The 15,701-nt window shown below is 36.1% G+C and overlaps 1 protein-coding gene across 1 annotated transcript; it reads right to left on the minus strand.

Moving 5' to 3' along the window:
• Positions 1 to 2,053: 2,053 nt before the first annotated feature.
• LOC125654419 (macrophage-expressed gene 1 protein-like) lies at positions 2,054 to 6,396 on the minus strand. Its single transcript, XM_048884377.2, has one exon. The coding sequence runs from the start codon at positions 5,679 to 5,681 to the stop codon at positions 3,585 to 3,587; it is 2,097 nt and encodes a 698-aa protein (XP_048740334.2). The 5' UTR covers positions 5,682 to 6,396; the 3' UTR covers positions 2,054 to 3,584.
• Between the last annotated feature and the right edge of the window lie 9,305 nt (positions 6,397 to 15,701).

Below are 15,701 nucleotides of genomic sequence, written 5' to 3' on the forward strand. Positions count from 1 at the left end.
TAACAAACATTTAATTGACTCCGCGTCAAAATAATAAAGCTTAAAACCGAATACTGAGACATCGGACATTCCGGTCCGGTGTAAAAAATGACACATCGGACCTGAGGCACTGCACATCGGCCAGGTCCGACGGTCCGATGTCTTTCGCATAGACTGATAGAACCACTATAATCAGAACCAGTTGTCAAGGTAATGGAAATATTTTCTGTAGATAGAGTCATCCTATACTTCCTTTAGTATATTATACACTAGTGACTGTGATAATGATCTTCATTAATCAATCAGGATGTGTGATATAGTGAATCAAAGATAGGTCTAATTATAAATCAAGACAGGTCGAGTTATTAATGTCAGGATGTGTGATATAGTAAATCAAAGATAGGTCTAATTATAAATCAAGACCGGTCGAGTTATTAATGTGAGGATGTGTGATATAGTAAATCAAAGATAGGTCGAGTTATAAATCAAGACAGGTCGAGTTATTAATGTGAGGATGTGTGATATAGTAAATCAAAGTCGGGTCGAGTTATTAAAGTCAGGATGAATTGGTATGATAATTAAGAAAATTGTTTAATTAGTGTACCAGGGTATTGTTTACACTTCCATCCTTTATGTATGTTACTTAGTTCCTTTGTGTATTCATGTACAAGGGAAAATTTATTTTGGCATTCAGTTCCTTTGTGATTTAAAAAAAGAAAAGAGCCATTCCTACCATAACAGACTTCGTTGGTACAAAAATTTTAAATTCATATTTGTTAGGATTATTTTTGTGATTAGCATCTTTGATAAAGTGTTTGCTTCTCTGTTCAGTTGTGGGTACCCGGTGATGAGGTTTTGTCATGCACCACTCCTAAACTCTGTGTGAGGATTTGACAACCATTTTATACTCTGAGGGCATTTCTTGTGTATTTATTAAATTTTATGTAATGTCTGTCAGTCCACTGTCTGGGATATGTATACATTTCACATTCATTTTGTGTCCTTGGAAGAACCTGACAGGGCCGTTTCACCAAACTTTCTAAAAAGCATCCTTTCGTAAAGGGGATTCAAGTTTCCTCAAATGGAATGAATTTTTTTTATCCATTTTATTGGTAATAGTCAAGAAATTGTGAAAATGTGGTAGACTGTTTAAAAATATCTCAAGATACATTATGAAACAAAAAGGTCAAAACTTGTATGAAAGCTTCCATATAAGGAATTATTAACATTTGGTCAGCTTAGAGCATCAGGGCCAAGTTGCAGCCACATAAGAATGTGAAGGAAGAAGGAAAATTTCTTTGACAATCTCCTCAGGAACTGTGCACCCATACAAATGATATGTGAAATCCATATCTAAGCACCCTTCTGTAGTATAGATTCTAGCATGTTCAAACTGTGTCACCCGGGGTCAAGGCAGGGCCACAAGAACAGTCTCAGTGTTTTACAGGAATGTGTTTATTGCAAAATTCTCCAAAAATCTTAAGACTCAGAAGGGTACAATATATGATTTACAATCACCCAGGAAACGCAAGAGGGTACAAAAGTTTTACATACATGTAAGACTATATAGGGAGGGGGGGGGGGGGGGGGGGGGTCTCAACATGGCCATGATTCCTTTGAAATGTTTTACATGAGGAAAATGCCAGTATCCATCAAGTGAGCAATGTGGCACATGGGCTTCTGTGTACGTGCGTGTGTGTGTGAAATTGGAGCTTTTGAAATTTATATCACATGATTAACTTTTAAGATGAGTAGTTTCTGTATTATTTAAACTACTAAAAGAAGTAGTTTTGATTTGTATTCAAAGAAATTCCCTTCATGGAAGTTTTCATTTCTCTCCTTCAGATCGCAAACAGCACAGAAATGGCATCCATAGGCCCAAGACATACAGATATCCTTCTATGAAAGGGGTGAGTGCAAAGAGGTCGCATAATGAAAATATGTAAATGTTGACAAACTGAAGCAGTTAATATATTTAGGAAAAAGTTTGTAATTTTTAGGAAGAAAGATACATGTAAATTTTAAATTCTCTGTGCTTTCTTCACACCCTTCCCTTTACAAAATGAATAACAAATTCATGTTTTAAATTTATTTCACTGTACATTTTTTGGGGGGGGGGGGGGGGGAATCCTGAAAATTAAGTTTTTAAATCTTGTTATACACATCTATACATTTTAAAACCAAAAAGAAGAAAAAATGTTATGATATTTACATTGTGTTTTTTTTTCTCAATATTCAGGTGGACCCAAAGTTTCTGAAAAACTTGAAGTTTTCCAAGAAACACAACAAGAATACAAAGAAGTAAAAATGGATGTTCTGTACAGAAAATAAATTTGTAAAGTTACACACTTTGTTGTTTTATGATAAACAAATTATATACGCAAATTATTAGTATTGAAAGATGAAGATAACGAACAGTAATCAATCTCATAACGCCTATAAGCAATACAATATAGATAGTTGAGCAAACACTGACCCCGGGACACACCAGAGGTGGGATCATGTGCCTAGGAGGAGTAAGCATCCCCATTTCACCGGTCACACCCACCATGAGCCCTATGTCTTGATCAGGTAAACAGAGTTATCCATAGTCAAAATATGTGATTTGAATTTGTGACAAAATATATGATCACAGAACAGTCCTATTTCTTGGTATAAATCAGTAAAATTCACAAAAGTTTGGTTTGTTGATGAAAAGTCGTACATTTTGTGTATCTATATTGTACACTGAAGGGTTTTGACTACAAATAATGTGTTTTTAAACATGAAATTTAAAGTTACGTGCAAAAGAAGGGTTATTACATTTATTGTGCAATGAAACTGCAAATTGTAATATGACGCATGCAGTGACCATAAATTTTGTACAACTCATTTTGTAAGCTCTAGCCCAAGTTTCACTCAGTTTGATTTAGAATTTTACATTAGAACTAATATAGTAAATATCAGGGTAACATTTGACAATAGCTACTGAGGAATGCTCATGAACTCGCAGAAAAATATCGCAAGCACCGGAAGTTTAAACCCCATGCAAAACAAAATGGATAAGACTATTTCCTGTAAATTCATGAAGTTTTTGTCCATGGTGTTTATTTTTTGATTCTCAGCACAATTTTGTATTTTTAATTGCACAAGTTTAACTGTGTTAAATACAAGTAGATATTTAATACAGTTAACCAGCGTGACTTGGTGTAATAAAAAAACCCAAATGGAATTTAGAAATGGATACAATGGACCTAGACTCCATGAATTTACACATTGATAACGAGTGAATGGAAGAGAGCGTGGGTCCAAACCTCAGGTGCCATGTAACGAGCGAAAATGTAAAAATGTCCTCGACGTTTTGTAAAGCTTACCAGCAGCAATTTCTATCTTCAGATTGTCGGTACAAGTTGCTCATAACGGTAACCAAATTGAAAACAACCAATATTTGAATACATATGCAATCATACAAAGTGTATTACATGTGTGTTGGCAATTAGTGTTATGTCGAAGAACATTTTCACGTAAATGCATGTTATTTTTCTTCAATGGAAATGTTAGTGTTAGAACGTTCAACAATCAAATTAGTAATTTATATGGAAAATGAGCTGTTTCATGTTAACTGTTCATTCAAATGAGTCGTAGGCTTTCTGTTGCTTGCGATTGCGTCGAACTGCTACGATTATCCCAATTATTAAACAGACGGCAGTCGTCAAGCCAACGGACAGACCAGCAATGGCACCCTTGGACATCCCCGAGTCGCTGCTCGCCACAACAACGTGGTTATTTGTGAATTTTGACATCAAGGCAGCCATCTCTCTTGGTGCAGAATTCAGAGTCGTCCAGGAGGATTCGTCAGGGGTTTCTCCTTTCATTTTGGGATCAATGAGTTGGAGCCATGATTCCGAATCGTGGGAAATAATGTAATTTGCTGGCTCTTCCAGACTCTCTGCTGGAATTTCGATAAACGGTGGAAGTTGAACGGTTGGAAATTTTAATTCGGACAGTTGACCGGTACGGATACAATACTGGATTTCACAATTGTGGTCGATGGTGGCTAAATGGTTACTGAAGCCTTTGGGACAGGATTTTGTGTATTTTCCACTAACTAGAGGGTTTCCCTGTTGACAACTGTAGAAACCTCCGAAAGGCACGGCGGATTTGGCGCCAAGCTCGTAGTCGTCACTGATACAGATTCGGACGTTAGAGGCAATTATCATTGGATCGAAATATTGTGGGCATGATTTTGACTGCGTCACAAAATTACTAGTTCTGTCGGAGTACAATCCACCAAAGAGATATCCACTGTTTTCCTGAACAGGGGAGTTTGGATTCGCACGGCACCAGTACGAGGTATATTCCGCAGAGCCGTAATAGGATTTATCGTGGCAGCATTTGAAAAACACCCAGCATTTATGACACTGGTGCTGGTGCTGAGCTTTATGTGCTGTGCCTTCGTAGAGAAGAACCTTCTCAAATCCAGCTGGACACGTAAAGGATTGAGTTTGTGGATTCTTTGTGGCCAGCTTGTCGCACAGATTTTCGTTGTTGATCAAGCCTCCCTGGAAGTTGCATTCTTGGAACACCCCGCCGAAGCTGAGGTTCGTTAGAGGTGCCCTGCACGTACCGTCATCCAGATTTGAAATTTTGCTGAAGTTGGGCGAATCTGGGTCGGTGCACCCAGGGTATGTGTTATGAAGGAAGTAAGATGTAATCGCATTCCGAACATTTTGAACGATTTCTTCCACCAGACTTTCTGACAGTTCAGGAAGTGCTGTTGTGGTGATTACGTAATCCAGAGGAAATCCATTTCGATCGACCGCAACCAAATCATTTCCAATATGTGATGTCCATTTGCTTAGTGTGAAATTTTCCGGATCCATTGGCGGTCCACCGTAGGCTCTGATGTCCGAGTTTTTGATGTTTTTCATGTATTTTTCAATTGCAGTTTTTGAGTAAGAGAATTTAGTTTCCCTATGTATACTCGCAATTCCAAGAATAGAGACACTTGCGGCAAAACCTATCTGAACTCTGTCTGTTTTGGTGTCTTGCAGTAGAGAGGAGTCGACCTGATCCACTTTGACGATGGACGACCCGGCATCGACACGTGTAAGTACGTGAGTGCCGAAGTCACGGACCAGCAGTTCACTCTCGTATTTTGTCGACAGTTTTCGATTTTGTTGAATATGATTGGCTATTTTAAGCAGACGATTGCGGAATGACCGATCGAGTTGTATGTCCGGAAGAACTTTGGCAGTGTAGCGGACGAATCGTGCCTGGACTTTTGTTGTGAATGATTTATCCTCCAGTTGATGCTTTTTGATGTGTTCATACTCGGAAGATAGACTGGCAGCAATTTTTACACCTTTGATGTTTGCTGAGGCACCAGTATTGATGGAAAATGCTGTATCAGACTCGTACTGCGACCAGTGATCAATTACCTTGGAGAAAACGTTCATGTGACTGGTTTTGATGGGGATGGTAACGACTTCGTCGGGAATGAGGTACCGTCTGTCCTCCGTTGTCTTGCATTTTGAGTAATTAAAGTTCACAACAATTCCACGATCTTCATTCACAAGGTTGTCCCATCCGAATCCGGGAAGGACTTCAAACATGAACGGATATTCTCCTTTACCGTTAGTACAGGCTCTCGGGTCACCAAAACTGTAATTTTGCGAGGCCTGGACGGCATAAAATGAAATGGCCACAAAATAGAAAAACATCCTGCCTGTCCTGACGTCAACAGAGGATGTGTAGAGTTAAGCTATTGCATAAAATATATAATACCCAAACAAGGAAGTTTATAGATAAAGCTCTTTTTCGAATTAATTGGTTTCAAGTGACGAGGAAGAAACAATCATAACTGTTTAATTTGTTCACATGCGAACGGTTATGAAAATTATTATTTTAGAACTGCAATTTTCAAATATACATAGGCCCTATATGTAGATGCTAGATCAAAACATACTGATGCATACACTTGAGAACTCGAGACCGTGACTTACGTTCTATTTGAAATCAGTCATGAGATGTGACCCATTGTATAAGGAAATGACTCTCTTGATAAACACTTTAGAAATTACACTTGGTGGTTTTTGGCTCACCCGAGCTATAAACTACGACGGCGTATTCGTATAATTTTGACGCCGTCGTAACAAGCTCGGGTCAACCTTTCGGATGTGACTTGTCTGTTTTTCTGTCTGTCCGCAAACTTTACTCAGTTTTATTTCTCATCATTATTATCTTGAAATTTCCTAAAATGTTTTGCCTTTAATATCTTAACAAATTGTACAGTGTAATGGTGGTAATTTCCAAATGAATGTGCTGCAGCTGTGAACAGTGCGCGTATGAATACAGATAAATATAGGACGTCTATTTAAACAATTGAGAATTCTGACACGCGAAAGTAGAATGTAAATATTTAAAAAAAAAAAAAAAATGAATACCATGTTTCAAAATACACGAGTGTATGAACTGTGACGCTTCACGCCGGCATACAATGTATGAATTGATAATGCGCTGAAGTATTCCGACATTGCTGACGCGCTAATGAAGTATTCCGACATTGCTGACGCGCTTTATGAGGTATTCCGGCACGAAGCGTTGGAGTTCATTCCCTGGTGTATTTTCAAAAATGAATTTACACTATTTCTTCATCCTGTACAAATTCCATAAATATTATGTATATAGAAAACAAGAGGTCCATGGGTCAGAACGCCCACCTAAGTCACCCTGGTTCTAATGTTCGTCAGAAGATTTTTAAAAGATTGTTAATCTCCTTTTATCCCTTTGAACATTTTGCAGCCGATATTATACCCCCCCCCTCCCCTCTGGGATCATGAGGAACAACAGAACGAGGGTAACTCAGGTGGGCATTCTATGGTTTATATGTATTCATACCATGACACCTGGAGCAAGAACACAGTGATAGTATATAGAGTTTAGAGCTTTATATGCCCATACGAATCAAGCGTAAATTTATTGGAAGGTGCACAATCCACCCACCCCTATTGAATTTGGAAGAGTCGAGGTAAATTTGTAAAGTTACGGAACAAGGGGTAAGAATGAAAAGATTAAGAAAGGGCATACATACAACGGAGAGGACTTGTATAGGCAGTGCCTGCTGTCCAATCCTGTTGTGAATTTTCATTATAAAATACTGTTTAAAATCAATTACACACACACACACACACACACACACACACACACACACACACACACACACACACACACACACACACACACATATATATATATATATATATATATATATATATATAAGTTTGCGGAAGACCTTACTATTATTGTTCGCGTTCTTCTTCTTCATTATTAAGGTCTTCCGTCTCCTGCGGAAGACCTTACTATTATTGTTCGCGTTCTTCTTCTTCATTATTATTATTATTATTATTATTATTAAGGTCTTCCGTCTCCTGCGGAAGACCTTACTATTATTGTTCGCGTTCTTCTTCTTCATTATTATTATTATTATTATTATTTTCCTTGGTAGTACACGCGTTTTTCTCAGCCATTTCTCGATCGATTTTCACGAAATTTTCAGGAAAGATGTCTTTTGGTGACGAGACTTTGCTTGCAAAATTTCGTGCTTGACGTCACTTCCGGTCAGGAGTTATCTCTCTTTTAGTGACTTTTTGAAGGGCCTTGTTGTCCACGCATCTCCTCTGTTACTTTTGAAGCTAGAGTCTTGAAATTTCTACACAAGATAGAGTAAATATTTTAGAAGATTTGTGGGGGATTCGATTTTACCGGAGGCGATTTGCCTAAACGCTCGCCTGGACCTGAAAAAATGGATGCCAAAATTTTTCGCCCATTTCGGCGATTTTTGACCTTTGATCTCCAATATCTTTTTTCTTGCAAATATTTTGTTAAGACATGTAGAACAAAAGTTGTGCACATTTACGAGATCTTTTCGAAAATATCAAGATTTAGAGGCTAGCCCCTTCAATTAGGGATCTAGAAGGGCTCAAAGTCTAGATCAAATATCTCAAAAATCGTTAATCTTTTGGTATAAGTCAAAGAACAAAAAATGTTCATCTCAACAATCCAAATCTATTCATATAAAAATTTAGGTCATATGTTACGTAATAAGGGATTTTAAGGGCCAAAACCATAAATTTTTTACCCCTTGTATCTCGAAAACGACAAATATTTTGAAAAGCAATAAAGAACAAAAGTTGTTCAGAATGATGATCTGAACAATATGCATATTTCGTTTTTACCCTATGTGGCCCCGTTAGGGAGCTACAGTTTGGCCCCTAAAAAATACTTCTAGAAATAACTCGAGAACGGTAAAGAATTTCTAAATACTTGTTGAACAAAAAATGTTTGAAATGTCATGACCTTTCTTACGATATCAAGCAAAAGGGGCTGACCCTTTAAATTAGGGGCCCAGAAGGGTCCAAAGGTTTATGAGAATATCTCAGAAACTATTAATATTTTGTAATAAGTCATTGAAGCGGAAATGTTCATCTAAACGAGCTTGTTCTTATCAAATCAAAAAGTAGGTCATATGTTACGTAATAAGGGATTTTAAGGGCCAAAATCATAAATAATTGACGCCTCATATCTTGAAAACGACAAATATTTTGAAAAGCATTATTGAACAAAAGTTGTTCAGAATGATAATCTAAACAATATGTACATTTCGTTTTTTCCCTATGTGGCCCCGTTAGGGAGCTACAGTTTGGCCCCTAAATATTTCTTGTAGAGATAACTCGAGAACGGTAAAGAATTTCTAAATACTTGTTGAGCAAAAAATGTTTCAAATGACAAGGCCTTTCTTACGATATCAAGCAAAACGGGCTGGCCCTTTAAATTAGGGGTTCAGAAGGGTCCAAATGTTTTTGAGAATATCTTAGAAACTATTAATATTTTATAATAAGTTGTAGAAGCGGAAATGTTCATCTCAACGAGCTTGATCTTATCAAATCAAAAAGTAGGTCATATGTTACGTAATTAGAGATTTTAAGGGCCAAAATCGTAAATATTTGACGCCTCATATCTTTAAAACGACATCTTTTTTGAAAAGCATTATTGAACAAAAGTTGTTCAATGTGTCATAACCTATCGATCAATATCAAAAAATGGGTCTGTGGGCCTCATGGCTCGCCTGTAGAGTCGATTTTTGTCGATATCAGTCGATTTCAAAAACTTGTAACTGGTAAATATTTTGTAAGGACATATTGAACAAAAGTTGTTCAGTTTATCGAGATCTATCGATTGATATCAAGAAATAGGCCTATGGTCCTAATGGCTCGCCTGTAGAGTCGATTTTTTGTCAATATCGGTCGATCTCAATAACTTTTTACAGGTAAATATTTTGTAAAGACATATAGAACTAAAGTTGTTGAGTCTATAGAGGGCTAACAAATGACATCAAGAAATAGGCCCGCGGGCCTTATGGCTCGCCTGGAGAGTCGAATTTCAAACGAATTTCACCGCAACTTTGCTTCAGAAGCTTATGATATGAAAAATTGATTATATCTAAAGTGTCTTAAAGTCGGAAACTAAATTGGGACTCATTTGTCTTTTTTTTTTTTTTTTTTTTTTTTAACTCCGAGTGCATCAACAAATCGGACGGAAGACCTACTCGTTGCTCGCAACGAGATCGTGTCTAGTTATTATTATTTTTTTTTTTTTCCCCTTTCGTCTCCGAGACCGTTGGATGGATTTCCCTGAAACTTTCACAGGTTATAGGGAACGATGGTACCTCGAGGCCTTTTTTTCATTTTTTCAAAATTCACTTCCGTTCGTCAGATACGTCCGATTTTCCGGTTTTTGAAAGAAACTTTGTCCGGGGGTAAACTTGAAAACCACTAAAGATAATCGAATGAAACTTTCAGGGATGATAGATCTATTTTCTCTATGGTGCATGCACGTAATATTTTTTGTCGCCGTCACTTCCGGTCGTCACCGAAAGTGATCAAATAAATCATCAATTTCAAACTTTTTTCTTTCAAATTGAAACCTACTTTGGTTTACTATATCTCGTTCTAATTCTCAAAAAATGTTGACCCCACCGGAAGTTGAATCTCCAACTTTCGGTTATATCAAAGAAAGACTATTCATTCTCTCATTTTTCAGTGCCATAAATCTCGGTCATGAAACTAGTTAATGAGTTGAGTTTTACATATATTATAGTCACTATAAATGTCTAGAGTAACGTCAAATATTTTTGTAAAATTCACTTCCGGTCGGCAAATACGGCTTATTAGCTGTTTTCGTTGTCAATCGTTTTTCTCAGAAACGGTAAAAGATAGAGTCACCAAAATTTCAGAGTTAATAGATCTCACTTTGTAGGGGTGCAATAGGGGGGTAAGAATGTCGGCTGTCACTTCCGGTCGTCACCGGAAGTGATTAATAAATCATAAATTTCAAACTTTTTTCTTTCAAATTGAAACCTATATCGGTTTATTAGGTCTCGTTCTAATTCTCAAAAAGTATTGACCCCACCGGAAGTTGAATCTCCAACTTCCGGTTATATGAAAGAAAAACTATTCATTCTCTCATTTTTCAGTGCCATAAATCTCGATCATAAAACAAGTTAATGATTTGAATTTTACATATGTTATAGACATTATAAATGTCTAGTGTAAATTGAAATATTTTTGTAAAATTCACTTCCGGTCGTGAGATATGGGGTGGACATATTCAAACCTTGCTTTTTCAGTTTCTCAATAATGAATATAGATAGACGCTTGAAACTTGTAGAGTTGATCAACTAACATTAGTCCATTGTACACATACATTCTATTTTTTCGTCCGTCACTTCCGGTCTATACCGGAAGTATTTGAAAAATGTCGATTTTCCGATTTCTTCCAGTGATAGATTTTCTTGAAATTTTCAGGAATAATGTCTTATGAAAGGACCTTCCTATAACTATTTTTGTTTTTACAAAATTCACTTCCGGTCGGAAAATATGGGCGATTTTCTGTTTCTCAAAAGGAATTTTGTCCAGCATTTTTCTTGGAAAAGGTAAAATATAGGTTCATCAATTATTCAGGAATTATAAATCTCCTTTTGCAGTCGTGCAGTAGAGGTTTGAACATGTCGACCGTCACTTCCTGTCGTCACCGGAAGTGATTGAAAGAATCGCAAATTTCAAACTTTTTCTTGTAAATTGAAACCTATACTACTTTATTAAGTCTCTTTGAAAGTGTCAAAAGAATATTGACTCCGTTGGTAGTCAAAACAACTACTTCCGGTTTCTTGATAAAATACATTTTTACTTTTCATCTCTTTGTCACCATAAATCTCGCGTATATTTGAAGTCTTTCATATGATTTTCACATGTCATAATAAAAGTATCAACTTTTAGAGTTTGGATCATTTTGTTTTTCAAAATTGACTTCCGGTCGGTAGTAACCTACTACTTTTTCTTTCTTTAGTCTACTTCTTTTTGTTGAGAACTCTTTCAGATAGAGACGTGAAATTTTCAGGGAATATAGACAGTAAAGAGTCGCTGTCATTTATAGGAAAACGCATCATAAAAGTACTTCCGGTCATCACCGGAAGTTACGAGAAATGAGTAAAACATTCGATAATACATTTCTCATTCATTGTTAAGGCACATTTTCTGATATATTTAAATGGTTTTCGTAGGAACAGAAAGCTCTTTACCGGAAGTGATCTAACGGAAGACCTACTCATTACTAGTAATGAGTTTCTAGTTATTAAGGTCTTCCGTCTCCTGCGGAAGACCTTACTATTGTTGTTATTATTATTATTATTTTCCTTGGTAGTACACGCGTTTTTCTCAGCCATTTCTCGATCGATTTGCACGAAATTTTCAGGAAAGATGTCTTTTGGTGACGAGACTTTGCTTGCAAAATTTCGTGCTTGACGTCACTTCCGGTCAGGAGTTATCTCTCTTTTAGTGACTTTTTGAAGGGCCTTGTTGTCCACGCATCTCCTCCGTTACTTTTGAAGCTAGAGTCTTGAAATTTCTACACAAGATAGAGTAAACATTTTAGAAGATTTGTGGGGGATTCGATTTTACCGGAGGCGATTTGCCTAAACGCTCGCCTGGACCTGAAAAAATGGATGCCAAAATTTTTCGCCCATTTCGGCGATTTTTGACCTTTGATCTCCAATATCTTTTTTCTTGCAAATATTTTGTTAAGACATGTAGAACAAAAGTTGTGCACATTTACGAGATCTTTTCGAAAATATCAAGATTTAGAGGCTAGCCCCTTCAATTAGGGATCTAGAAGGGCTCAAAGTCTAGATCAAATATCTCAAAAATCGTTAATCTTTTGGTATAAGTCAAAGAACAAAAAATGTTCATCTCAACAATCCAAATCTATTCATATAAAAATTTAGGTCATATGTTACGTAATAAGGGATTTTAAGGGCCAAAACCATAAATTTTTTACCCCTTGTATCTCGAAAACGACAAATATTTTGAAAAGCAATAAAGAACAAAAGTTGTTCAGAATGATGATCTGAACAATATGCATATTTCGTTTTTACCCTATGTGGCCCCGTTAGAGAGCTACAGTTTGGCCCCTAAAAATTACTTCTAGAAATAACTCGAGAACGGTAAAGAATTTCTAAATACTTGTTGAACAAAAAATGTTTGAAATGTCATGACCTTTCTTACGATATCAAGCAAAAGGGGCTGACCCTTTAAATTAGGGGCCCAGAAGGGTCCAAAGGTTTATGAGAATATCTCAGAAACTATTAATATTTTGTAATAAGTCATTGAAGCGGAAATGTTCATCTAAACGAGCTTGTTCTTATCAAATCAAAAAGTAGGTCATATGTTACGTAATAAGGGATTTTAAGGGCCAAAATCCTAAATAATTGACGCCTCATATCTTGAAAACGACAAATATTTTGAAAAACATTATTGAACAAAAGTTGTTCAATGTGTCATAACCTATCGATCAATATCAAAAAATGGGTCTGTGGGCCTCATGGCTCGCCTGTAGAGTCGATTTTTGTCGATATCAGTCGATTTCAAAAACTTGTAACTGGTAAATATTTTGTAAGGACATATTGAACAAAAGTTGTTCAGTTTATCGAGATCTATCGATTGATATCAAGAAATAGGCCTATGGTCCTAATGGCTCGCCTGTAGAGTCGATTTTTTGTCGATATCGGTCGATCTCAATAACTTTTTACAGGTAAATATTTTGTAAAGACATATAGAACTAAAGTTGTTGAGTCTATAGAGGGCTAACAAATGACATCAAGAAATAGGCCCGTAGGCCTTATGGCTCGCCTGGAGAGTCGAATTTCAAACGAATTTCACCGCAACTTTGCTTCAGAAGCTTATGATATGAAAAATTGATTATATCTAAAGTGTCTTAAAGTCGGAAACTAAATTGGGACTCATTTGTCTTTTTTTTTTTTTTTTTAACTCCGAGTGCATCAACAAATCGGACGGAAGACCTACTCGTTGCTCGCAACGAGATCGTGTCTAGTTATTATTATTATATATATATATGTACAGTAAAACTCGAATATAGCGAACACGGATATAGCGAAATTACGGCTATAGCAAAGTGAAAACGATTTCCCCGGCAAATTCTTTGTATACTCAATATAAAAATCTTCGTCTATAACGAACAGGGATATAGCGAATTTACGGATATAACGAAGTAAATCCCTATTCCCCTTGAATTAAAAATGAACGTAAAAATATCACCTTTTATAACGAATTTATTTTTTTCATTTTAAACTCTTTGTGATTTTCAACAATCGTTTTCCATGGACATAAAGGATCCACACTTATTACAAAATTTATGTTTGTATTTTTTCAAAAAAAGGTTGTTAACGCAAAACAATACTTGCACATACGTTTAGGAAATATATTGTCGGTATTGTTTACTATTCTCGTTAATTAAATTTGTAGTTTGATTGCATTTATTTCATCGTACACTCCTTTATTTGTGTAAAGCAACAAGTAAATGTCAATTGCAATAGACTGTACATGCATGTATTGTGCAAAATTTTGTTGACATTTCTCTCTCGACATGTTCTTGCATGACTTAATAATCCATCAAGATAAATTAACATATATAAATCAACGTGTATATTTCTTGTATAAAAATATTTCTTCTCGAAAATATATAGGCTTCATTTCTTTTAAAGACAGTACAAACGCAAGTATATCGATTGCTGCTTTCTTAGAGAACTGATACATGTAGAACAAATCAGTTTTGTAACGAATTCGTTATATTTGAATTATGAATTCGCTATAAACGTATAGCGAATTATGCTTATAGCGAATTTTTATAGAGGGTCCCCAGAAATTCGCTATATCAAAGTTTAACTATATATATATATATATATATATATATATATATATATATATATATATAATGTTTTGCCATCCCTAAGTAATCGAAAGTCAAGGAAGTCGGGGATCCGTGCGAGGAATAATTGATTAACGTATTCGAAACAGGAAACTATATTTTCTTGAATTCCCTGTACGCTACCGAATGAAAATGAAAGTCCTTTCCTTGTCCTTGAAAATTATAAGTTGATATCATAACCACAGTGCTTTGAATTAAAGTGCAGTGTTAACATCTTCTTGACGCTGGTTATGTTTTGTTGATGTGATAATATTTGGAAATACGATAATCATTTTGTCCTGAAATCTTAAGCTTTTCGCTTAAATCACACAGTACGATCTCAGAATGCACCACTTTGAACCTTTTTATTCATTTTGCATCTGCAAATGTACATGTACCCCTTTCGTCGATTTCGTCACTTCATTGAAGCGTTCATATCTGCGCCCCTAAATTGCAAATCCTGGATCCGCCCTTTAGTCACCATCGGTAAACACGGTGTGTCTCTTTCAAAACGAGAAACAGCGTGCGTGTATCGCCACACTTGGCTAGCGAAAATGCCCCTTGGAAGAGAAAGGTATTTACAAAATGTCTTCTAAGATATCACATGTCTAAAATCTGTACAATGTGAACAAGCTTGTATCCTCATGCAATATATATGAATTAAGTTAACTATGATGATCGCTAGGGTGGAAACCATTATCGGGGAAAACTAAAATTCTTGTAAAGAAACATAAAGGTATGAATAATTTAACTGCCATGCAAGCATCCTCATGTATCATAGATTCATGTATGTTAAACGTAGGACCCCCAGACCCATGGTTTGTCCAAATTAGGGGTTTGCATAAGAATAACTGCATTATAATGGGGACGTTAGTCTGAAAAATCTCGTCTTAAGAATCATGCTCTGGGTTACAAATTTAATGTTCAAGGATCTTCAAGTAGTGTGTATTTTGTTGAGTAGTGTGTATTTTGTTGAGTAGTGTGTATTTTGTTGAGTAGTGTGTATTTTGTTGAGTAGTGTGTATTTTGTTGAGTAGTGTGTATTTTGTTGAGTAGTGTGTATTTTGTTGAGTAGTGTGTATTTTGTTGAGTAGTGTGTATTTTGTTGAGTAGTGTGTATTTTGTTGAGTAGTGTGTATTTTGTTGAGTAGTGTGTATTTTGTTGTACGACTCGCGGGACTGTGATAAGTAAGCATACAGGGTTAAGTCGTAATGAAACAAAAAAACAGAAGTTGTTTTAAAAAACCATATTGTCAAGATCCCCAAGTACATGTAGTGTAGTCATAGTCTGTTGTCTTACACTATGTAATACTTATAGTCTGTTGTCTTACACTGTGTAAAACTTATAGTCTGTTGTCTTACACTGTGTAAAACTTATAGTCTGTTGTCTTACACTGTGTAAAACTTATAGTCTGTTGTCTTAC

Source organism: Ostrea edulis, chromosome 7 (genome assembly GCF_947568905.1).
Source record: "Ostrea edulis chromosome 7, xbOstEdul1.1, whole genome shotgun sequence".
In the NCBI taxonomy this organism is placed as follows: domain Eukaryota; kingdom Metazoa; phylum Mollusca; class Bivalvia; order Ostreida; family Ostreidae; genus Ostrea; species Ostrea edulis.

Excerpts from the sequence above, each read along its gene's own strand:
- LOC125654419 (XM_048884377.2), bottom strand. The coding sequence starts at position 5,681 with ATGTTTTTCTATTTTGTGGCCATTTCATTTTATGCCGTCCAGGCCTCG.